The 24579-nt window shown below is 39.6% G+C and overlaps 1 protein-coding gene and 1 pseudogene across 1 annotated transcript in view; both read right to left on the bottom strand.

Moving 5' to 3' along the window:
• Positions 1 to 2825: 2825 nt before the first annotated feature.
• The window catches only part of LOC134841873 (uncharacterized), a 36168-nt gene continuing 14414 nt past the window's right edge, over positions 2826 to 24579 (bottom strand). Inside the window, exons 3-4 of the mRNA XM_063857916.1 lie at positions 16255 to 16504; positions 2826 to 3407 (exon numbers count right to left, since the gene is read on the bottom strand). Coding sequence (XP_063713986.1) covers positions 3279 to 3407; positions 16255 to 16504 — 379 coding nt within the window. The 3' untranslated portion in view covers positions 2826 to 3278. The remainder of the gene's footprint in view (positions 3408 to 16254; positions 16505 to 24579) is intronic.
• On the bottom strand, positions 20958 to 21137 carry LOC134843012 (U2 spliceosomal RNA; annotated as a pseudogene).

Below are 24579 nucleotides of genomic sequence, written 5' to 3' on the forward strand. Positions count from 1 at the left end.
TTAACCCGGTTGGAAAGGAATCATATACTAAACAAAACTAACCAACGCAGCTTACTAAATACCACAAATCATAGAATAACAGCATGACTAAGAAAAGGAAACCAACGGTACCCAAACGGGATTAACCCAGTTTAAAACTGGATAAATTATTCTTTTGAAGACTATTACAAAGTCTTAGAAAGAAATAATAAAACACAAAAAAGTCGAAAGACAAACCCATACCACAAACAATTTGATTTTTGAAAAAAGGACACAACCAACGAAACATAAGAAAAACCACAACAAACCCAACATAAAACGTTGTCACATAACAGGACCCCTCACAAAAACCGCATGAAATCATACTCCCACACCTGGCCTAACCCACCAGGAAGGACGTCCTGAGCATGCTCTATAGCCGGCCTAACCCACCGCGCTACATCCACGCTTTGTGACCACACCTTTATTTTTAATAAGAGCTACTCAAGGGTGAGTAACTCTTCAAAATAACCGAACTAAAACAAAAAGCTTTTGTGAAAACAACTAACTAAAATCATTATTAAAAAATATTAAACTAATAAAAGTTTTATAAAATGTAAAATCACATGATGCAATATATAGATCAGAATACAACACCAAGGACGAACATCAAAAGACAAGACGACCTCACTACACTCGAGAGAGAATGACCAACTACAATCGATATGCCGCTCACAATCACAACTCAAAGGATTTAGAGTACGACTTGACCTCGCAGAAAAGGACTTCATTGAACTAGACCAATGACCACCTCGATGACCCAAGTATACGTACAGATCCGAGTAACCAGGCATCCCCTCCACGCACAATCTCCACGCCATTCCCAAGCTAGATCAGACACAAAAGAAGTTCTCCCCGAAGAACAGAAAAACCTGACATAGCCAACCATTCTGAAATCAGAATTGGTTTTGTTGCAGAGACTCAGTCGTTGTCACAAGAAGAACACAACGTCTTATGTCTCTAACTCCAGTTTCCTGGAACTTCCTAAACAAAAAGGAAACAAAGAAATATGATGATTCGCCAAATACCAACGTCCATCATCCATCCTTGAATTACAGAAGAACTGTTCTAAAAAACTCTGTAAAACCCGGATGGGTGGAACCTGATCTAAACTACATTTTATGATTGGATAAATTAAATGTTTTACCAATGTAAAGTATTTAATATTAACCAATCATGATCCATCTAACTAACAACCCACTTATTTGTAAGTGCTGAAGTTACTTGTAATTTCAGCACCAGAGAGATTTGAATTTAACTTAGAAATTAGTTGGACTCTCCCGAGCACTTCAGCAGCCGCAATAAACCAGTATACCCTAGATCTATTGAGCCTAGCAGAGACTAGTTAAACAACCTGAGACTAGATAGTATAAGAGTAAGATTAGGATCGGTATTAGACTAAGAAGTTGCACGAATCTATCCGGCCGAAAATAAGATAGCGTGACGAGCAGACGGTGTACCCTATCCGAAATTACTCTATGAGTTATACACCCCAGTCATAACTCACTTGCCCGAAAAATATGGTTATCCGAATGACTTGTTGAAAGCATAAATAAAGAAATTAAGTCGAGATGGTTCGGCGCATTTGAGAATAGATCAATTTCATTTGAACTTGTAAAATACATCACAAAACATGGTGAGCTAAGTAATGGCATTCACTAAGGAATAGGTGAAGAGAAAAAGAACCGATCTCCTTAACAACTTCCCTCCCTGTAGCTGTGGGGGCGGGGGTGGGGTGGGGGGGGGGGGGGGGGTTTCGGGGGTTAATACTTCGTTTTGATTGACTAGCATAATAGCATAATTTTCGGGCGCTCAATTGTTCTGACATGAAGCATTACCCCCTAAACAACGTCTGAGCCAATTTAAAAGCAGGGATCTCTTCAACTAACCCCTAGCATATATAATTTTTGTACCTTGTAACGAATCCCCGCCTGTTGTTACAGCAGTGATGGGAAGTTAAAGAGAGCCAAAAACAAGTAGGAAGTGTCCGCCAGCAGTCACTTTCAACATACCATTTTTGTAAACAAAAAATTCAAGTGAATTCAACCACATATGAGTTAATTATGCTCACAAAACTTGATATGATAAAAATAATAACTATCAAATCGACACAGCACAACCTTGTTTAAGTTTAACTTTTCTGATAAGTACATTTTTCATACAACTGAACGATATAAACTTTGGGCTGAAACGTCATTTTTTGGTTCGATTTTTGCTTTAAAATTCGCAGCGGAGCAGATCATTTAGGCCTAATCTGGGCTTCCAAGTATTCCGGGGGCAATCAGAAAATCAAAGTGGTCGAACAAAAAGGTCGAAAATTTTTTTAAAAGTTTTGATCGGTCCAGCCCTTAAAAAACCCCTAGTACCTATTCTGCCCCTCCTGTGTTTTGACGACTTTTCGGATTTTTTGCAATTTTTGGAATTTCCAACCGATCAACATTTTCTTTTATTTGGTCTTATCTTTTCATCATCCGGGTTTTTCCTTTTTGACCAATTATGTTTTAGACAAAACGCCGTTTTGGCACAACGTCTTCAAAAATCAACGAAAATGCAGACATTTTTGGAAAAATTGTATTTGGAGTCTATAAACTTCTCTAGGAAAATCAATATTTGCTCATCCTAAAAATTGGTATCAAAAATTTTAAGTTATCAAAAACTTCTCCCAAAATACTGAGGATGAACTCCTGATAAAACATGTAAGAAGCGAATCAACCCGAAGGAGCATTTCTTTTCTGAGAAAAAATATTTAAGTTTGATTTCAACATGAAATATGCTATGAACAATCGAATTTTTTGGGAATTATTTTCATTACTCTTTTGATTGATTACTCTTGTATTTGAGACAAAGTGAGCTGTGCCGATTAGAAGATAGCGTACGGTTCGATCGTCATCACTTGAAATAATTAATCTGTGTCTGGTCTGTAAGCGATTTAAGCTCTTCTTCCTTCAGCTCCGCCCAAATTATAGAAGAAAAATGTCATAGTTTAAAGATCATTCGATTGATGTGAATAAAACTGTACTTAATGTCTGTTCATCTTCCAATTATTAAGTCATGCCATTCAGTTTAAATGAACTTAATTTTCAGTTGGTACAAAAAGCGAAATCGAAGGAAGTAGAAGAGCTTAGAAACTTCGAACATAATTGAGTAGTTATTTATAAAGAGATAGTTTGCGCGGTGGATTTGGCCGGCAGTGAGCCGGGAGATAATGAAAATGCAGATGAAAAAGGGCGTGAGGTGTGAGAGGGGGGGGGGGGTTAGTTTCAGCTGAGGGCTGGGAATGTGATTTTGAAGCAGTATGGCCAGAATTTCCAATAGATGCCCTTCACTTTGGCATTGTATCGGTCCTCCAGAATGTATTCAACTACGTCCAGTAAACATGACTCGAAGTCCTGAAATAAACAGGGAAAGCTAGCTGCTCTGCAAGTAAACCTAGAAACTTTTACTGGCCTTTTTTTCTTGCTTATTCTCTAATTCAGTCTTATATTCTAGAAAAAATCTGAAAAACTTTCGTGGTTTTTTGTTGCTTTTTTTCTAGAATATAAGACTGAATTAGAGAATAAGCAAGAAAAAAAGGCAACTAAAACTTTGAAACTTATTTTTGCGTTTTCTTATGTCTTGCTTTCTTACTTTTTTTCTATAATATGCAAATTAATTAGATGAAAAAAGCCCGAAAAAATTGCAATTACTGAAATTTTTCGGATATTTAAGTAAAGCGTAAAAATTCGAATAAAATTAAACGTTGGAGGTCAGCCTAAGCAAATTTCATCTTATTTGATCTGAAAATCGAAAAAAAAATCAGGCCGGTTTTCCTTGACATTGAGAGGACTTTCGAAATTTTTTAAGCATCCAAAAAGAATCCGAATCACGACCACTGGGGAAATATTATGATATCAAATTTGACGCCCTATGAATTTTCCTTGAAGTAGTCAAAAGTGGCTGGAATTTTTTTTATCGCGCATCCTAAGCCATAGTTCCCTTCCGCTCATCGAGATTGGTCGGATACATAAACTAGCCGAACACATGGAGCATTTAAAAACACTTAAATTATGAAACCACTAATTACAATTTTGAAAAAAAAATACAGGTTTCTTAACATTAACGGCTCAGGATTCACCGATTAATTTCATCTGTTTATTTTCCAATCGTTTCAAATTCAGCTGGTATCTTCACACTTATAATGTTTTATCTCAATTATCTTCAAAATAAAAACAGAATTTGTGACTTATCATCTATGAAAATTTTTTGTAAATGTTTTTAAAATTGTCTTAATGATTTATTTGGATAAGAAAATAATATGGTAGGAAGACACAAATCAAGTTCAGTTCGACCCTTACGGCTCTAAAAAGATATGTTTAAAAAGATACTCGTGCTTTTCTAAGGTTGAGGTAAATCAGCCCAAAAAATAATCAAAACAATAATGTTGTTCCTAATTTGGCGCGCAACAGCGTCTAGTCATAATGAGCTGAACAACGAGCTTCTTGATCATCTCCTTCATTAAAATAGTCCTTCCTAATCTTAAAAAACAGTGATAAGGCTCCGTTTGTTTTTTTTTAAATACTGCTCGCAACACCGATAAGTTTACAGCCACCTGGGAAAGACCCAAATATCAGTTGGTTTACTGAATTATTTGCTTGTTTTTGTCATGGTCATACAGGAAGGCTAACTTCAACTTCGCCGTAGCCCTTTACTAACAGCCTATTTCCAATATGAAACGTTAATTCAGTCTCTTAACGAATTGTTTGCGGCAAAAAACGCATTTCATTGAAAAAAATTTCGCTCTGTACTCCAAATGACCAAAAACTAAAATAATCAGATAATCTTTTCCGATCATTCCTTTTTTGTTTTTTTTTCGAATTTTTTTCTTAGTTTGAAGCATGAACAAGGCAGTTTTAACATAAAACACCACTCGGACTCAAAAGATGCTCTTTTCAGGTATATAGACCAAGATGCGAAAACACCTGAATTTATAGTTCCTCCAAAACTTCGCTGGTCAGAGCAAACAATGTCAACAAAAGACAAATTTTTCCTTAAGAAACTGCCCGGCATTAAGCTAACGCAGATCCAAAACAAAAAAAGCCGATCATGTGCAAATAGCACAGAATGTTCCGAGCAAATCGTAGAAAAAACTTCATTCAAAAATATATATATATATATTTTTCAAACTTGTGTCTTAATTTGTGCGCGTGTAATGAGAAAATTGTACGAACAGTTAAAGAGAAAAGTTAATGAAAAAGACAGAATCGACAGCGGTTCTATTCAAAAATAGAAAAACCTACAGATAAAGCTTTAAAAAAATTAATTCAAAAAATTGTTCCAAAAATTTTCTTATTTTCTATGTGAAAAAAATCATTGCTAAAAAATACGAAATTAAACTTCCAAATTAGTTTTTCCTTCGTAAGCTAAAATTTTGACACCTTCTAAAACAAAATTTTTTAGTCTGATTTTGAACAAGTCACGCGAGTGAGGAGGTTTTACACTCGCTCAAAAGTAGACAACAACAATTAGACTAAAATTAAAACAACTCAAAAACAACGCAACTAATTACCTTTTTGCTGTCGTTTGACTCAGGGCGTAAAATTTTTTTAATGATATATCACTCGACCCATTCATTATTTGGGTTAGCAGACTTTGTGTGGAAAACAAAAAAAAACTAAAACACCCGAATACCAAGCTCTTCAACACTTTCAATAGTAGGAACAAAGATAACTTTTGAGAGTTGTTATGATATTGAATGTCATCTGGATTTGTTCTATACTGTCTTATCAGTGAAATACTTGGCTACTTTGCAGTCGAATGTCAATTTTTTAGAGAAACTTAATAAAAAACAAATTCAAAGCAAAACAAAGGTAGCCGCTCATTGTGAAATATCACACGCATTTTTTTTGCAAATTTTGTTTTATTCGTTGATGTTTTTTAAAAAGATTTTAAATCTGTGTCCATTCAGTCCGTCATGAATAAAAATTTACATTCAGCATAGTAATTAGCTTTGCTCATACGTCAAAAAATAAGCTCATCCTACAACATACTTCTTCCATTGGTGAATGACAAGGAGATGAGTATAACGCAGACAGTGAAGTTAATAGGCAGTTATGAGAAACAGTAGGCCAAAAAAAAACAAAAATAAGGCACCCAATTTGAATAAACTGTTTGGCCGAATATTGAATCGCTATTTATTACAGCCGTTTGTCTATTTTTTTTTTTCTGTTTCTTGACAAGCAAATTTGTGAAAAGATTTTCGCTTGCCGCATAATTCGTTCAATCACCCGCCAACATGCCTTCATTTTGTTTGTTTTGCTCATTTGTAATTTCACTGTTTCGTTCAGACCAGTGTAATTTTTATTCACTATCGGCAAAATCATAATTTAATATGTTTGGAACTAGATTAGCCACTTGCTCTACAAGTAGCCTAAAATGCTCAGCCAAAATTGGCAATGAATGGAAAAAATGAAAATATTCCGTCACTTTCTGGGAAAAGATTGAAATTGAACTCCAACTTAATAAATTTGATAAAATATGGTAAAAACCATAAAAAATGTCAAAAGGTGAACAATAGAAAACCAAATCAGTGAAATCGTTTGGTGCCGTGTGTGAAGGTCCTGCAAACCAGAAAAAAACTGTTCAACCAGGTTCCAAAATGTAGGTGGATTCCACTGACAAAAATCTGTCGATTGCGCGCACAATTACTTGAAACTTAATTTTTGTCTCCAAATTAATGCAAACTTAAGAAGATAACACAAAATTTTATTGAAAAATGCGAATATGTAGGTGGATTCCGCGAATCCTAAGACCATTCCGCAAATGTAAGGGGATTCCGCAAAAATATAATCTATAATGAGATGAATACATATTTGTTTTTGAATTCCGCAAACTGTTCTGAATAGCCGGTTAGCGGATTCCGCGGCAAATCTGTTTACAGCCTCTGGCGGAATCCGCTTACAATTTATTCATGACATGAATTGTCTCACATGAATTAAAGAAAAATGCTGTAAAATCTTTTAATAATAGCATGATTTGTTCCGAACTAATGAGTAATAAATTTGACTTCAACAAAGTGACCTTTAAGATATGTTCAACAAATTGTCTTAAATATTTGGCGACCACAGATCAAAGAGCATTCGAAGTCAAAGCTCTCTCAGAAGAATATAGGCTCTTTGGTTGACATCATCAGCTGAGCCAACAACAGCTAAGACTACAACAGCTGAGCCCACAACAGTTGTACCAACAACACCGGAGCCAACACAACAGCTGAGTCAACAACACCTGAGCCAACAACAGCTGAGTCAACAACAGCTGAGCCAACAACGGCTGCGCCAACCACTGCAGTACTAACAACCGCTGAGTCGACAAAGGCTGCATCAACAACAGGTCCTGACCAAGGGTCCTACATCACAACTCAGGCTAAATCCATTTCGAAAACAATTTTTTTACTTCAAAAACATTTTTGTGCTTAAACTTAAAAATTCATGATCTTGCTACAAAAATTTCAACCCCATAGTCGATTGTGAAAGCTTTATTCAAGTTCGTGCTATAGCAAAACCCACATTGTGCTAAAATTTACAACAATTGCGCTAAACTTTTGTGCTGTTTTTTTTTAAAGAAATCCACAACCTCCAATGTGAAATATTAGAATTGGTCAATTTAATTTTAATCCTCGGCGTATTAAGGTAGTACCTAAAGACACACAAAAAAAACAAGGTTCCCACTTATAAAAAAAATACTGATAGCCAAAACCCGATAGCCAAAATCTTCTAGCCCAAAACTAGCTGCTGCGAATTTTCAAAAGCCCATTTTTTCTGAAACGTTTTCTTTAAACCCATAACTACAAATAGTTTACTAGCCACATCTACAAAACTTTCTACAAAAATTTTGAAAGTCTCAAAATTTTTTACTCAATTGAACTCTTAAAAAAAACCGTAAAAAAAAGAAAGTTTCACCGCTTAGTCCTTAACCATAATTAAAAAAGCTCATAACAGCGTGAGCTGTAGCTCACTTTGTTTAATTAACCACCGGGTTAACCCTCTGGCTGGTTGACTTTAACAAAAAATTAAACGTAACTTATAGTAAAAATCTTGAGAAAGCTCAAAAAAGCTTCATTACCGAAACTACTTTGCGATCGCTGCCATCCGAGCTCGTTAACTTTTAATACATCTTTTCTACTCTTTGTACTACTTTCTTGAGTGGCTCCAACGAAGCCAACCTTACAACAGCTACTCAATCAATGGAGACGCCGCTACAGTACTTTCGAGGAGCTTGAGGAAGAAGTAGTGATGCAAATAGCCAACTCAAGCGAAATCGAGTATGTTAAACTCAGTTTTGAGGAGATAACCACTTGTTTTGACCTGCTTGATACGCTCGCAGACGACTTAGCCGCGTTTTCTACTCAGGAAGCCTCAACACTGCTTCAACGCTACGAAAACGAAAGTGCGACCTACTAATCAATGTTAGAAAATACGAAAAGGTCTTAACAAACGATGGTTCAGTTTCCACAAGGTCAAATAGCCCACTTAGAGTGCAAGGCACATCTGCAACAGCCAGTGGACCAAAAAGAAGCTCAAATACTACTGAAAGCTTGGCCAACAACTTCATCAGTACTACGGCTGCCGACTTCTCAACTTACACATCCACCTACGGCTTGAGTACATTTGACTTAGACGCTCCCCAACGCTACAGTTTCCCACCTCTACCGGGAACCAACAGAGCTATCGATCAGACAATCAACGGTGTCATCACTACTTCTACAAGTGATTTCAGATCAGTCTCATCGTCTGCAAACCCATGTACTTTCAACTTTCGAGCTCCTCTACGATACAACTTCTCGCCTCCACCAGTTTTCAATGAAATTCACATTTGGAACGACAACTCAAGACACGAAGCCCAGATGTCAACTGGCAATAACCGATATGGTCTGCTAACAACTTCAATTGAAAAGAGTCCTGCTACTACATCTGAGCAGTTCGTTACCAACCACTTCAACGACCATCATAGGACTATCCTACAATCACAGGAACAACAATGCAACAGCCTTTTCGATAATGAACAAAGATAAGTCACCAACCACACTACCAGTCATCCGACCACTGCCATCAACTACAGTTTGAAAGGATTCAAATTACCAGATATAAAACTAAAAAAGTTTGACGGCAACCCACTGGAGTGGAACAACTGGTTCGAACTCTTCCAGACTGCGATTGGCAACAACCCACGCCTAAGCCCGGTTGAAAAAATAACTTACTTGCAGTCATTATGCACTGATAATGCTAAATCTGTAATAGAGAGCTACGGAACCAATTCTTCTCAGTATGAACAGGCAATACTTGAATTAGTGCGTAGATACGGTAACCCAAAATATGTGGTGTCAGCGTTCATCAGGGAACTTGAAAAGTTTGACAAATTGATACTAAGCGAATCACAGGGCTTTATAAGATACGCTGCTTTCCTACAGAAACTAATCCACAACTTCGAACTCAACGGCTACACCGTTGATCTAAATTCTAGTAACCTGACCCGACTTGCTCGATCAAAACTCCCACTAAGTCTACTAATGAAGTGGGAAGAACACTGCGTGCTGCACGATCTCGATTATGCTACACTCAAAGACTTGACGCAGTACCTCAATAACTACTCGCGAGCATGCGAGAACCTGGACATAGAGCCGTCGACTCCAAACCAAGCGGGACGAAATCGCCAACCTATGAAGCAACAACAACCCGACAGCCGACCCAACCAATTTACTTCTATGTCCAGGCAAAACTACGACAAATCTTCAGGCGTATCAGCAAGACCAACAACTTTAACATGTCCAATAGATAACCAATTTCACTACTTTTGAAAATGTGCGGACTTTTTGAAACTTCCCGTAGATCAACGGGCAGAGCTGGTGAAGCAACATAAGCTGTGCTTCAACTGCTTAGGCCAACACAGAATTAGTGAATGCACATCGTCTAAGCGATGTTTCATCAACAACTGCGGAGGGAAACACCATTCAACTCTACACATCGACAAAAAACCGTTTCAAACGCACAACCAAAAATCAAATAACATGCAGCTTGGCACTACAGTAACCAAGCCCTCGGAACAAGCTGAGGATCCAATCCAAAATATGCACAACATCAGAAATCAGTTACAATTTATGCCGGTAACACTGTTTAACAATGGCATCAAACTAGATTGCTACGCCATACTCGACAACTGCAGCAGCTGCTCATATATCCTCAACAAAACAGCTGAAACACTTCAGTGCAAACCAAGCCAACAACTACAGCTTAGCGTCCGAGGTGCTTTCAGTAAGGACAAAGTGTCTTCCTCGCTGGTCCGGCTTAGTATCGGACCACATAATGCTACAAAACCTACTTTCACCCTACAATCAGTCTATTCAGTTGAAGCTCTGAGTTTTGACGCTATCGACGCAAACAACCTTAATAAAACGTGCTCGCTCTACAATCACCTTCGACATGTCAACTTTCCTGAACTAGGCGACAACACAGTTCAAATTTTGCTTGGCGTAGATGCTCTCTGGAATATTGTGGAGCGCGATTTCAGAAAAGGTCCTACAGGCACCCCCTACGCTGTAAAAAAACCTACTATGATGGACGATCACTGGCCCACTCAACCAGAAATCTAATAGTCTCGGATCAAATTCACACTCAACTAATTTCATTGACTTAAATGATCAAGAAGACGCTAATCTCACTGAATTAGTGGAAACTTTCTGGAAAGTAGAAGGATCAGGCAACCAGGAAAATAACAAAGCTACATACTCTGATAAAAGCAAACGACAACTAAGATTTATGGAAAAAAGTATTGAGCACGATGGAGATCGCTACAAAATAAATCTACTCTGGAAAAACGAAATAAAAGTGCCAAACAATTATCCGGTAGCTAAAGCTCAATTGCTATCGCTACAAAAACGGCTCAGAAAAGACCCTGAAACCATGCAACTCTATGAGAAATCGCTTACTACCGACCTGGAAAATAACTACGTCAAGCCCGTTACTTTCCAATACCCACAACCTGAATTACTTTGGTACCTCCCACATCACCCTGTAACTAATCCAAACAAGCCCGGAAAGGTACGCAGAGTTGCCAACGCTGCCTCAACCTACAAGGGCGTCTCGCTGAACTCTTGCCTCGAAACTGGACCTGACCTCCTGAACAACATGTTTGGACTTCTACTACGATTCCGGGAAAAACCTGTGGCTGTATCGGCGGATATTGAAGGTATGTTTATGCAAATAGGTATTAAAGATGAAGATTAAAATGCGCTTCGCTTCCTTTGGCCTACTAAAAATGGTAGCAAACAATACCAATACACGCGACTTATCTTTGGTGCAAAATGCTCACCATCCATTGCCATCTTTGCGCTTCATCAAACAGCTGCCGATTACTGCGTAACCAAACCCATTATTGCTCAACTGCTTCACAAAAGCTTTTAAATGGACGACTTTGTTCACTCGTTCAACACGACACACGAGGCTAGAGACTCTACTACGCAACTAAAATCCTCCCAAAGACAGGGGGGATTCAACCTAACTAAGTTCGTATCTAACACTAATGACGCGATCTACTCCATTGATGGAGGCGAAGTTTCTACTAATGCTACAGTGCATCGTGTTCTGGGTGTCAAATAGGACACAACTGACGATACGATATTCGTGCAACCAACAACCAAGCTAAATCATACTACAACATCTACACTCCGAACAGCTCTCTCTACAGTAGCAGGGGTTTTCAAGCCCATAGGCATCCTAGCGCCGTTTGTCATAAAACTCAAAATTCTTCTGCAAAACTTGTGGAAGTCTCGTATCTCTTGGGACAAAACCGTGCCCAGTGACTTTGTTCCGATAATTGACAAATGGGTTGACCGATGCAAACAAGTACCCCCTGTTAGACTGCGCGCTTAGTTGGTCCACAGCTGTCACCTAGTGATATACAGCTTCATGTTTTCTGCGACGCGTCGCAAGACGCAATGGCTACGTGCATCTACTTCCGAACTGCTTGTAGCTCTGGCATACACGCTATTTTCTTGATTGGCGTAACAAAGGTAGCACCACTGAACCAAGAGAGCATTCCTAAACTGGAATTACAAGCCGCCCTTATGGATGCTCGGCTATGCAAGTTCGCTACTGATGAAATGCGATTAAAGCCCCACTCCACTCACTTTTGGACGGATAGCACTACTGTTTTGTCCTGGATCGCTTCACCTGGTAAACTGAAAACTTACTGCGCAAACAGAGTTGGTGAAATACTTACTTGATGCAAAGCCGAACAATGGAAACACATCCCTGGTACACTCAACCCAGCAGACAGTGCTACACGAAGAATTGAACTTAAAGACGTAGCAAAGCTCTGGTTGGATGCACCACAATTTCTACTCAACAATGGGCTTATTTGGGGGACCAATGAAATAATGGAACAAAGTAATGCAACAACGGTTAGCCCCTCAACTACACCCTTAATCGATTCTTCCAGGTTTTCAGATTGGTTTCGATTAGTTCGGGTCACAGCTCGGGCTATTGTTTTTGTCGATACACTTAAGGGAAACAGTAAACGTTCTACTACCACTATGGAAGACCTAGAAAAAGCTAAGCTCCTCCTTTATCAACAGTACCAGCAAGAAACCTTTGGTGACACCTACAATCAACTACGAACCAAGCAACAAGTTGAAAACAAAGACAAACTGCAACAGCTGTCACCTTTTCTCGACAACGGTGTTATTCACAAGCGAGGACGACTACGAAACTCACCTTTACCGGACGCAACAAAGTATCCAATAATTCTTAACGCAAAGGACCTAATTGTGCGTATGATGATCGAGAGCGCTCATCGCCGCTGCATGCACCACGGCACTGAGTACATTCGCAACTACCTGCAACAAAGTTTTGTCATCATTGGGCTCCGAAAAACACTCAGACAGATAAGACATAACTGCTTTCTCTGCAGAAGATTCCAAGGCAAAGGGCTACATCCACTCATGGCCGACTTGCCGCCAACTCGTTTCGACGATCCGTCTGACGACCCATTTCCGTTCAAAAACACAGGAATTGACTATATCGGGCCATTCTACATAGCAACAAAGGATACAACTGAAAAAAGCTATATTTGCCTCTTCACAAGCCTCTCTACTCGCGCGGTTCACCTGGAATCGACAGACAACCTTACTACGAACAACTGTATAACGGCAATTAGACGTTTTATTGCTAGGAGAGGCACACCTAAGCTTTTAATCTCTGACAACGCTACTTACTTCGTCGGCGCGCGTAAAAAACTACGCTCAGAACCAATCAACTTCAACGAAACCACCCTAACTGAAACGCTACAAATCCACAATGTTGAATGGCGCCTAAATCCTCCGCCTGCCCCCCATTTTGGCGGCGTGTGGGAGTGACTCGTCTCAATGATAAAACGAGCATTCTTACTAAATCTCGGTTCTGATCGACTATCAAGAGATCTATTTGCTACTATCGTAGCCGAGACCGAGGCAATCCTCAAATCACGTCCGCTAACTCATGTCAGTAGCGACCTTGACGACGACCTTCCACTGACACCCAACCACTTCTTAATGGGTCGTCCATTCGTCTACGCTCCAGCAGCAGCCTTCTACGAAGCATCTAAAAATAAACTGTCCAACAAGTCCTGGAAGCGAGCAAAAGATAGACTTGACAGCTTCTGGAGGCGTCTACTTAAAGAGTACGCTCCGACTCTCATCAGAAGGACTAAATGGACGCAACCCGAGGAACCACTCAACTCCTTCCCCTTCGGTTCCAAATAAGATCTCCCTCCCCCGAGGATATTCATGACATGATTTGTCTCACATGAATTAAAGAAAAATGCGGTAAAATCTTTTAATAATAGCATGATTTGTTCCGAACTAATGAGTAATAAATTTGACTTCAACAAAGTGACCTTTAAGATATGTTCAACAAATTGTCTTAAATACAATTCACACAATTTACAGTTTGCCCTCGTAATGATTATGCTTGAACTCCCACTAGTGTTCTTGGACAACAACCAAAAGTTGATCGAAGATTTTACCGTGTTGACTAGAAATTTAATAAAAAAGTAAAACATCCAGCCAAAAACTGAGAAAGTTGAAAAACTGAAACAGTGACAGGGGTTCTAGCATTTCTAGCGCAGTGGTAAAAATTCTTGCCTAGTAATCTTATAACTGCGAGCTCGAAATTGCACGTGAGCCGTCATGTCTACCTCTGTAATTCAGCTATAGCTCAGATAAGCCTCGATAATTTATACTTAATGCCACATTGCAGGCAATATCGATTACCTTTGGAAATTAAATAGGGCACAACTATACCATTTTATGTTTATTAATTTTTGGAAATCAACGAGGAACTAAAATTCTACATCGGCATGAGCATTTTTAGGTTAGTTAACTTCGTTCAGATACGTTGACCGAAAAGGATATTAATTGCCAACAATTTGGCATTAACTATAATTTCGGGCTGATTTCTTTTGTTGCTCACCTTAAGGTCCCATAGACTTGCCTTTTGGATGATCTCTTTAGTTGTTTATTTTACTTTTGGACTGATCTCTTTAATTGCTTGCCTTATGGTCTCCTGGACCGGCCTTTGGGATGATCTCTTTAGTTGTTTACTTTACTTTTGTACTGATCTGTTAAGATGCTTACCTTAAAGTCCCCTGGACCGGCCTTTGGGAAAACACTTTTAGTGGTTTACTTTACATCCGGGCTGATCTCTTTAATTGCTTAGCTTATGGTTCACTGGACCAGCATTCGGGATGATCTCTTTAGTTGCTTACCTTACTGTCCCCTCGACCGGCCTTTGGGATGATTTTTTGGTTGCATTTTACTTTCGGGCTGAAATATCTACTTGCTTACCTTACTGTCCCCTGGACGGGATGGCCTTTGGGATAATCTCATTACTAGCTTAATTTACTTTCGAGCTGATCTCTTTAGTTGCTTCATTAAAGTTCCCTGGATGGGCTTTTTGGGATGATCTCCTAAGTTGCTTACCTTGAGGTTCCCTGGACCGGCCCCGGCTTTCGGAATGACCTCTTCAGTTGCTTTTTTTTACTTTTGGGCTGATCTCTTTAGTTGCTTACCATAAGTTCCCCCCCGGACCTGCCTTTGGGATGAGGAGATATTCGTTCCTCAGAATTCCTTACCTTAAGATCTCCTGGACCTGCCTTTGGGCCGCGGAGTTCTTCGTTCCTCAGACTTCCTTACCTTAAGATCTCCTGGACCTGCCTATGGGATGAGGATGTCTTCGTTCCTCAGACTTGCTTACCTTAAGGTCTGCTGGACCTGCCTTTGGGCCGCGGAGTTCTTCGTTCCTCAGACTTCCTTACCTTAAGATCTCCTGGAACTGCCTTTGGGATGAGGAGATATTCGTTCCTCAGAATTCCTTACCTTAAGATCTCCTGGACCTGCCTTTGGGCCGCGGAGTTCTTCGTTCCTCAGACTTCCTTACCTTAAGATCTCCTGGACCTGCCTTTGGGATGAGGAGATATTCGTTCCTCAGAATTCCTTACCTTAAGATCTCCTGTACCTGCCTTTGGGCCGCGGAGTTCTTCGTTCCTCAGACTTCCTTACCTTAAGATCTCCTGGAACTGCCTTTGGGATGAGGAGATATTCGTTCCTCAGAATTCCTTACCTTAAGATCTCCTGGACCTGCCTTTGGGCCGCGGAGTTCTTCGTTCCTCAGACTTCCTTACCTTAAGATCTCCTGGACCTGCCTTTGGGATGAGGAGGTCTTCGTTCCTCAGACTTGCTTACCTTAAGGTCTGCTGGACCTGCCTATGGGATGAGGATGTCTTCATTCCTCAGACTTGCTTACCTTAAGGTCTCCTGGACCTGCCTTTGGGATGAGGAGGTCTTCGCACTGCAGACTTGCTTACCTTAAGGTCTCCTGGACCTGCCTATGGGATGAGGAGGTCTTCGTTCCTCAGACTTGCTTACTTTAAGGTCTCCTGGACCTGCCTATGGGATGAGGATGTCTTCGTTCCTCAGACTTGCTTACCTTAAGGTCTCCTGGACCTGCCTATGGGATGAGGATGTCTTCGTTCCTCAGACTTGCTTAGCTTAAGGTCTCCTGGACCTGCCTATGGGATGAGGATGTCTTCGTTCCTCAGACTTGCTTACCTTAAGGTCTCCTGGACCTGCCTATGGGATGAGCATGTCTTCGTTCCTCAGACTTGCTTACCTTAAGGTCTACTGGACCTGCCTATGGGATGAGGATGTCTTCGTTCCTCAGACTTGCTTACCTTAAGGTCTCCTTGACCTGCCTTTGGGATGAGGAGGTCTTCGTTCCTCAGTGACTGACAGTGTTCCAGGAAGCTGCACGGTTCGGTGAGGGACTCCACACACGTGTCCAGTGCAGAAAATACAGTGTCTGCATGTGCGCTGAAATCGTCACTGTCTGCCAGTTTGTCCTGGTTTGTGACGTCATTGGGGGATAGTGTCTGCAGATGTCGGGACAGGTACTGCCTTGATGAAGGGCATTTGGCAAAAAATCTGAAACAATCATTGCAATCAGTAAACTTATTTCTTGGCTCTTCTACATTAACCCACTCCCATGCGAATTAAATATTAATTTTACGATGCTATCATTGATTTTCCATAATAGAGGGGTGTAAGGACTAGTCAATTGATTTTGAGTCGACTCAAATTAAAAAGAATCTATTGATTTTTTTAACCATTTTTAGCATTAAAACCGTGCTGGTTAAGGTAAATTTATAATTCAGTGAAAACAGCCTTCTAGATGAAATTTTTACGATATTCCACTATTGATGTTTTTCATAGATTTTAAGCGTTGGACCATTCTGAATGTAACCGAGTTTTTTAGTTTTCCACGCAAAATCAGGTACCACAAATAGTGATCGGAATGAGTCGAGTGATATATCATATTAAAGCCCTTTAATTTTCGATTCGAATGACAATAGTAATGTCGAAACGCTACCCCAAGGTCGAGAAAAACCTGTTTGAAGTATTCAAATTATATTTCACGCAAGCGAGTGAAATATAATTTCGAGCGAATGTAATTTCGATTGTTTGTTACAGAAAAATTGATATTTTAGGCTAAGAAAAGTTGGTTTTATTTAACAAAAACAAGTTTTTGAATAATCATTCAGCGCTTCTTTGGCAACACTTTTTTTCTTAGAAAAAATTTAAAAATCATGGTGCAAACAATTAGAAACATTTATTCATTTTTGAGACAAGTATTGTCGTTTATGTCTAATTACTAACTTTCTATTTTCATTAAGTAATTCTCTCTTGACCACGCAAGAAAAACGGCACCAACTTGAAGAAAAGAAAAATTGCATATTTTTGTACTTTTTTATTAATATGAATGGAGCATTCTGCCCCCGGTTTTATCTGAAACTTTAAACTACAAAAAGAATCGGTAACAATCCTAATTTTGGTAGAAGTAAACTTGATAATTTTGTCTGGTTTCACTGTTTTTTTAATATGATTTAGTTGCTCCAAGCTGTCTACTTAACGTATTTGCGTTTAATTTGAATTTGCTCAATTGCACGGTAGAAAGAAAGGAAACTTACGAAAAATTATAAAAACTAAAATTTGAAACTGTTTGCTTTCTTTTCGGGTCGTTTTTGCATAAAAATTGAAGTTTTGTGAAGTGCTGTATTGCATATTGATTGAAAACGTGTGTTGAACAACTTAATAGAAAATTTCTTTCGAATTTAGCAATTTTTTTTTCTCTTATAAGGAAAATAGCAAGTTCCGGTTATGAATTCAAAGTGAAAGGGAATTCAACAAAAAGATAGTTTTTCTTGTTAGACTTTTTGCAATGAAAAGTTTCAGAGAATTCATTAAGCCGTTAGCAACCCTGTTTGTTCATATTCCGGATGGAATCTTACTTTTCTTAGATTATTGATTTTTAGCAGCTGAGTTAGTTTTGCCTTTTCATTGTTTTCTTTAAAATTAGTCAATATAAACAAAGAAGAGCAAAAAGGTCGCAATTGTGGTATATTTACTCTCATAAGTTCATATTGAGTATTTTTTGAAACAAAAAAATGACGAGCAAACTCAGCTATAAAACCAATCTTGAAAAAATATAGCCAACGGACAGTTGGAAAAGAGTCAATGAACGCAAAGAACACAGAAAAAAAATAACATGAGTTTTTTGAAGAAAAAAAAACGTTCTAGTTTCAAAATACACAAAAAGATAGCGTTAAACTTATTCGAATTTCAGGAACAATTTGTTATTTGCATGTTTTTGATAAAACTATTCTAATTTGTACAAAAAACAAGATCAATAGGTAAAATTTTATTCCAGCTGGGAGGTCTGATAATTAAATTCCATCTTCAAAATTAGCACTTTTTTTTACTTTTTATTGATGTTGAGTTGGCGTTCTTTTTACCAAAAGAAAAGATGCAAACTTATATAGAAATCAAAAATCAAGCCAAAAAAAGAGTAAATTTGAGCCTGAACAAACTTCAACACTTTGGCTGAAAAACTTTAAGTTACTTTACTTTTTCATTGTTTTTAGACTTGCGCAAAAAATAATGGAGAGCAAAAACATCGCATATTGATAAATACGCTCTCCTAGGTTTATTTTGTGTAATTAAAAAAAACAATGAACAGACAAATTAACTCAACCATAAAATAATTCGAAAAAAAAAATAATAATCCGGAGGAACAATTTGCCACAGTTTACTAGCACTATCGAATAATTTATGGCAAACTTCAGATATTCTCTTTGACATTGTTTCAGATCAGACGTAATTTAGGTAAAATTAAAATGACAAAATCCTAATATGTTAAAATTCTATCCTTCAATTGGCACAAAAATCAAAAATTCTTGTTAAAAATAGTTTTTGTAACATTTTACGGCATTTTTTATGATACTTTTACAACACTTTTTTGGAAACTTATTGTTACACATGGCATAATTTTTGAGATATTTTATGAAGCAACAAATGAATTAAAAATTTCGGAAGAGCAAATTGTCATTTTTTTTTGGCTGAAAACTTTTTTTTTGCAAAATACTATTCGGAAAACCTGTCTGCTTAGTGGCTTCTAATGTTATATAAGCGTTTTAATAAATCAAATAAGTTTTCAAAAAAAAATCGAAAAAATTTTAGCAAATAAAGCTTATCAATTTAATTTTCCGACGATTTCCTTTTGTTCAGTGCTTTATTAACTATTTCAAAATTAAGTCACCTTGAAAATCTTTGGCGTATATAGTAACAGAAATCTTAAACTAATTTTGTCTGATTTTTTAAAACTACGCGCGTCATAATTTTTCACCAATTTCCTTTAGAAAAACCGATCCGATTAATTAAACCGCTTTTATAACTTAGCAAGACAAGCGAATAAAGCTTATCAGTCTAATTTTCCAACAATTTTTTTGTTCAGTGCTTTATCAACTATTTCAAAAATAGGTCATATTGAAAAACTTTTTAGTATATATCAACGACAATTTTCAACTAATTTTGTCTGATTTTTTAAAACCACGCGCGTCATACTTTTTGCCAATTTAGTTTGAGTCTTGTCAAGTTCGTTTTTCGCTGAAAAATTGAAACGACGGATAATTGCTTGGTGTCAGCTGTCGCACACTAATGAAATGAAGCTCATTTTCCTTCATCAACCGATATCATTTTCTTTTTAATTTTGGAAGTGATGTTTTTTTCTGAGTTAGATCCAATGCCGCAAACTTTTGGTACATTTTTTGAGATAAAACTTAAAATTGATTTTAAGTGCTTTAGATGAAGTTTTGTCAATCACTACTTAAAAGTTAGATAACAGTTAAATGAAAATTTTTGTTTTAATGTGACCGTTTACTAAACAAACATTTTCCATTGCAAAATTGCAAAATTTACATCTTTGAAAATTTAATCGAGTTGTCACGCCTGATTGAAATTTGCTCAATAAACAAGACGCCAGCCGTCAAATGAATTATTTTTTCTTGTACTTTATTGGTAAACCAGTGTCAACATAAGTTCGTTCCAATTTTTCCTTTGAAAGACTATATAGAAGAGAATAAGTTGAAAGCAGCAAGCAAAGTAGGTAATTTATTTGGATTTGGGTGGCACTAAAGAGAGGAAAACGTATGCCTTGGGTGGCTTTTTGATTGAGACCATTTAAAAATATATATTTTAGCTCATTTAGGGTTTCGATAATCATTTAGGGATTCGGGCTGGAGGGTTGCTTCAATATCAGACTGCTTGGGCAATTTGAACCGAGTCTTGCTGAACTTCTCGTTTTATACTTTGATGCTGATAGTGTACGCAACTTATTTACGCATGACGAATTATCCCACACTACAAAATTGTTCCAAATTTGATTGAAGCAAGCTAATTGGTCGTATTAATTTCAAACACGATTCACCTTACAATACTTGATTTTATTAGTTTGTAGTTCATAGTTTGTCGATATTTTATTAGCCAAAAACTATTTGAGACCAGTTAATGGGGAGTCGCAGCATTCAGGCTTTGTCCCGATACGAGCAGTCTTGTTGTTAGAAAGTTGGTCTCTTAAAATACCACGCGTCGCTCAACAGTTGCTGAATAAATGCAGAGCAAAATAGAGAGCAACTGTTGAGCGACACCAGGTCTTTTAAGAGACAAACTTTCTATCAGACCGAATTTTCGTCGTTTAGTTCCGAAAAGGAACTGAGCGACGAAAAATAACGTTCAATGAGTCATTTGAAACGTTAATTTACTCAAGCGCGGCACTGGCACTCAAAGACCGCTTGCTACGCTTGGCTTCGCTGCGCTTACATTTGGCACAAAATGCATACTGCACATGTAAAAGTGATTGTCGCAGTTTCATTTCAAAGTACTTGAGACTCAAAAAAGAAAAAAAAATTCCTAGAGAAAGAGCAAAATAATTGTCTTAAATCAGACTCAACGGCGTTACTGCATCTTTCAATCATCTATGTCTATCAAGTCTGGAAAATAACAGTTGCAATCAGGGGCAGATCTGGGATTTCTTCGAGGGGGTGGCGGATTTTCAAAAAAATTCGAAATTTTTTTTTTTAAACGTGAGTCAACTGAAATAGCTTCGGTGTCAATTCTGGAATTGAAAATCAGTTTATTATTTGTGCCAGGCAAGGCCCAGCATACCAGATATTAAGCTGACAAGAACAGATGAAAGATTTAATTCAGAAGAATCAAAATATACAAACAAGGATTATAATTTATTAAGTCACTCAAATAGATCAAATGTAATTTACGACATGTCGAGTTTTAAGTGGTAGAAGCGAGTTTTGCTTTTGGTGGTATCCGATATTTTGCTGTGGGTGTTTGTAGTTGCAGGTCAAGCTTCAATAAGTCTGGATATTCCCTGTGATGTGGGCTACTGCTATATTCCTTCCATGATGAACGTTTTGGTTGGCCAGTTTCCTCACAAGTGTTGCTCTTTCTTCTTGATTTGAGCAACCGTTCGAGAAGGTTTTGTGTATCTCTGTGTATTCCTCCCAGTGCTCCGAGTTGGACTGTACGGACAGACGTCTGGTGGCCGTATATGTTGAAGGCACATTTCAGCGCCTCATATTTTGTCGCCATTGCCATTTCGTGTTGCACATGGGTTTTGTCAAGTTCTGCTGAAACTTTGATGTCAAGGATTCGGGTGGTCTTTTCTTCCTCGTTTTGGACAATCAAGTCGGGTTGTAGATTGCCAAAACGCTGTTCCTTGAGTATGGTGTAGTTTGGGGGTAAGCTTGTTTAAATTAAGTCTCTGGCGTCGTCATGCCTTCTGATCACACTTGTCCGGCTGGTTGGGCAATTATTGATGACGTGGTTGAGAGTTTCCTTGTTCAGCTGGCAGCGGCGGCAGGTCGTGTTCCTGTTCGAACACCAAGATATTGCTCCTCTTAAGGGCGTGAGGATCAGCCTCGCACGGTGGATGAACCACCAGTCACAGAACTTTGTGTGGAAACTGTATATTGCTTTTGTAGAGACTGGTGATGAACTCAAGCTCTTCCAGAAACGGCCTTGATCGCGCGCTTCAAGTAGCAAGGCCAGACTCCTTTTAGTGAGAACGGAGTTCAGCATTGGCCATGGGTTCCGATAGCTCATCCCGTCTAGTTGCAGGCTCATTGTGTCGTCATGCAGCTCCAGCTTGATGTTGATCTTGAGGTACTTGCGTACTCGATCTAAGGCCATTGAAGCTTCCTTTGCAATCTCCGATAGTCCCGCTCTCTTCTTCTGGTTGATTGCATGTATCACCTGATTGGTAGTTGAGTCCCGAAGAAGCAAACGTCTGGTCAGTGTCCCAAGGGCATCTTTGATGTTGTAGGCATTGACAAAGGACTTGATTGTCATTTTTGCTTTTGTCAGGACTAAGTCAGGTATGCCAGGGCCGCCGTACATCCGGTTCAGGTTGACATATGCTGTCGTTGCTTTCTCGGGCAGGCACAGAATGCGTTTCGTCATCTTTCTTATGATTCGATTCATCCGTTGAAGTTGGCTCTGTGTTGTGTATGAGTTCTCTCGTAGGTGGTACAACATCGGGATAATTTTTTGTCCTCAGGGCGTGTAGCTTCTGCATTGGAGAGAAATGTGAGTCTTCTACAAGCTCTGCTAAGTTCCATGCTCTCTAGAAGCAGGCCTCTAGTCCGCCCATCATTCCCGGAAAGGTTGGTGTTCCTAGGTATTTGTGAGCACGTTCCTCGGTGACCACCGGAACTGGCACAACTCCGATGCTGAGGGTTGAAGGGATATTTGCTGCTCCGCACTTGTCTGGGTTAAAGGTGAAGCCCAGTGATTGTGCTCTGCTGACTATGCTCTGGAGAATCTGAGGCGCCTCTGAGGGGTCATCCAACACCACCACAAGGTCGTCCATGTAGCCCAGGCAGAAAGAAGTTGTCGTCTCGCCGCTTCTCACAACTGGGTCCAGGACCAAATTGAAGAGTATAGAACTAAGTGGGCATCCTTGGCGGACACCTCTAGGGACCTTTACTGGACCACAGAGTGGTTTGCCAGTCAAATCAGTGGGTTGTGTACTGCAGTTGGTGTAGACCAACATGATGACTCCTACGATGCAATCGGGATATTGGCTTTGTCGGAGGGCTTCAAAGATGACAGAATGCTCCACACCGTTGAAGGCGTCACTGAGGTCGAGGTACAGGACTCCCTTCTTAGCGCGTAGCGATTCCGCTACAATCAAAGTGTTCTCTGCTATGCCTCTCCTGGAGAAAGCAGCTCGTTGTCCGTGGGAGACACCCTCATTCTTTTCCAGCCATGACGACATCCGTTTGCTGAGCATCGAGGTGAGCAGCTTGTAGGTCACGTTAGACAAGGCAATGGGACGGAAGTTCTTCAAAACCATATCCATTCCCTCTTGGAACTCCTTGGGCTTCTTGAACAGGAGCAGGCTTTTATAGTTCCGCCAGGAGTCAGGTGTAGTGCCGGAGGCTGCTAGCTGATGGAGTCCGGAGGTAAAAGCTGGTACAAATCCCCTCAGTTGAGCCAAGTCTCTGTATGTCCATCCATCGGGGCCAGGAGCGGATGATGCATGATCCAGAGCATCGTTGACTTCTTTTTCGGAGAATGGTCTGGAGAGGGCGTCCTTGTCCTTCCAGCATCTTTTCCAGATGTCCGGTTGACTATTGGGTACTGGTTTGGACCCCACCTGGAAACTCATCTGGGTCTCTAGCTCGTCCGGGTTGACTTTGCAGAAAATTGTTTGCTGGCCTTCGATGTATTCCATTGCTCTCTTCATGTTTTGAGAGTACAACTTCTGCAGTTCGGCAGGCGTCAACGGGTTTTGTGGTGAGGGCGCCTTCTTCTATTTCTTGGGCTTTGCTGGAATGAGGGACGTCAACCACTGGTCAGCGTTGAAAATTCTGTTCATTTCATCTGGGCAGTCGTAGTTGTGGCTTGCGCTTGGCATGTCTACAGGATCAGTAGTCTCGATGGGTGGGCTAAATGTGGTAGCTCCGCTCTGAACAGCTTCATCTCGTGTTGTTGGTGTCGGGTACCAGTTGAGGTCGTCCTGGTCGTTTTCTACATTTGGATGGCGCTCGTCTGCGGTCTGTAGGTCAGGAGTCCTTTTTAGTCGTCCAATTGGGCTGGTTACCTCAGTCCCTGTATCATCGCTGGGTAGTAGCTGGGGTTCTTGTTCCGGATCGTTTGAAGGAGCATCTTTACATTGGCGGATGTGACTGCTCAAGGCTTTCTGTGTTGCAAAGGCCCGGTTACAGTTGCTACAGGGGTAGGTCTGGATCTCAAACTGAGGGTCCTTGAAATGCGTTGCTTGGTGTGTTGTTGCTTTTCTCCGGTCCGGAAAGGTATCTTTACAGAGTTTGCATTCAAAGAGAACACTATCAAGCTCGATGGAGTGCCTCTTCCTTGCGTGACGGATGATGTCCCACTTGAATGAAGCTTCTTTGATGGTTGCCTCACAGTCGCTGCACCTCAGAGGCCAAGTTGTAGGGAAAGGGACTGTTCCAGTTGTACCACTTAATTTGAGCATTATGCTGTCTTCTACTTTGCTCCTCACTCTGCAGCAGTTGTCCTGTGTGGATTCCTCTTCTTGGTCAGGCTGATGGTCAGGCTCGGGGTCTTCGTTCTTCGTTCTTCGCTCACTATGTGAGCAGTGTTGCTCGTCTCTTGCTGTCTTA

This window comes from Symsagittifera roscoffensis, chromosome 3 (assembly GCF_963678635.1).
Source record: "Symsagittifera roscoffensis chromosome 3, txSymRosc1.1, whole genome shotgun sequence".
Classification (NCBI taxonomy): domain Eukaryota; kingdom Metazoa; phylum Xenacoelomorpha; order Acoela; family Convolutidae; genus Symsagittifera; species Symsagittifera roscoffensis.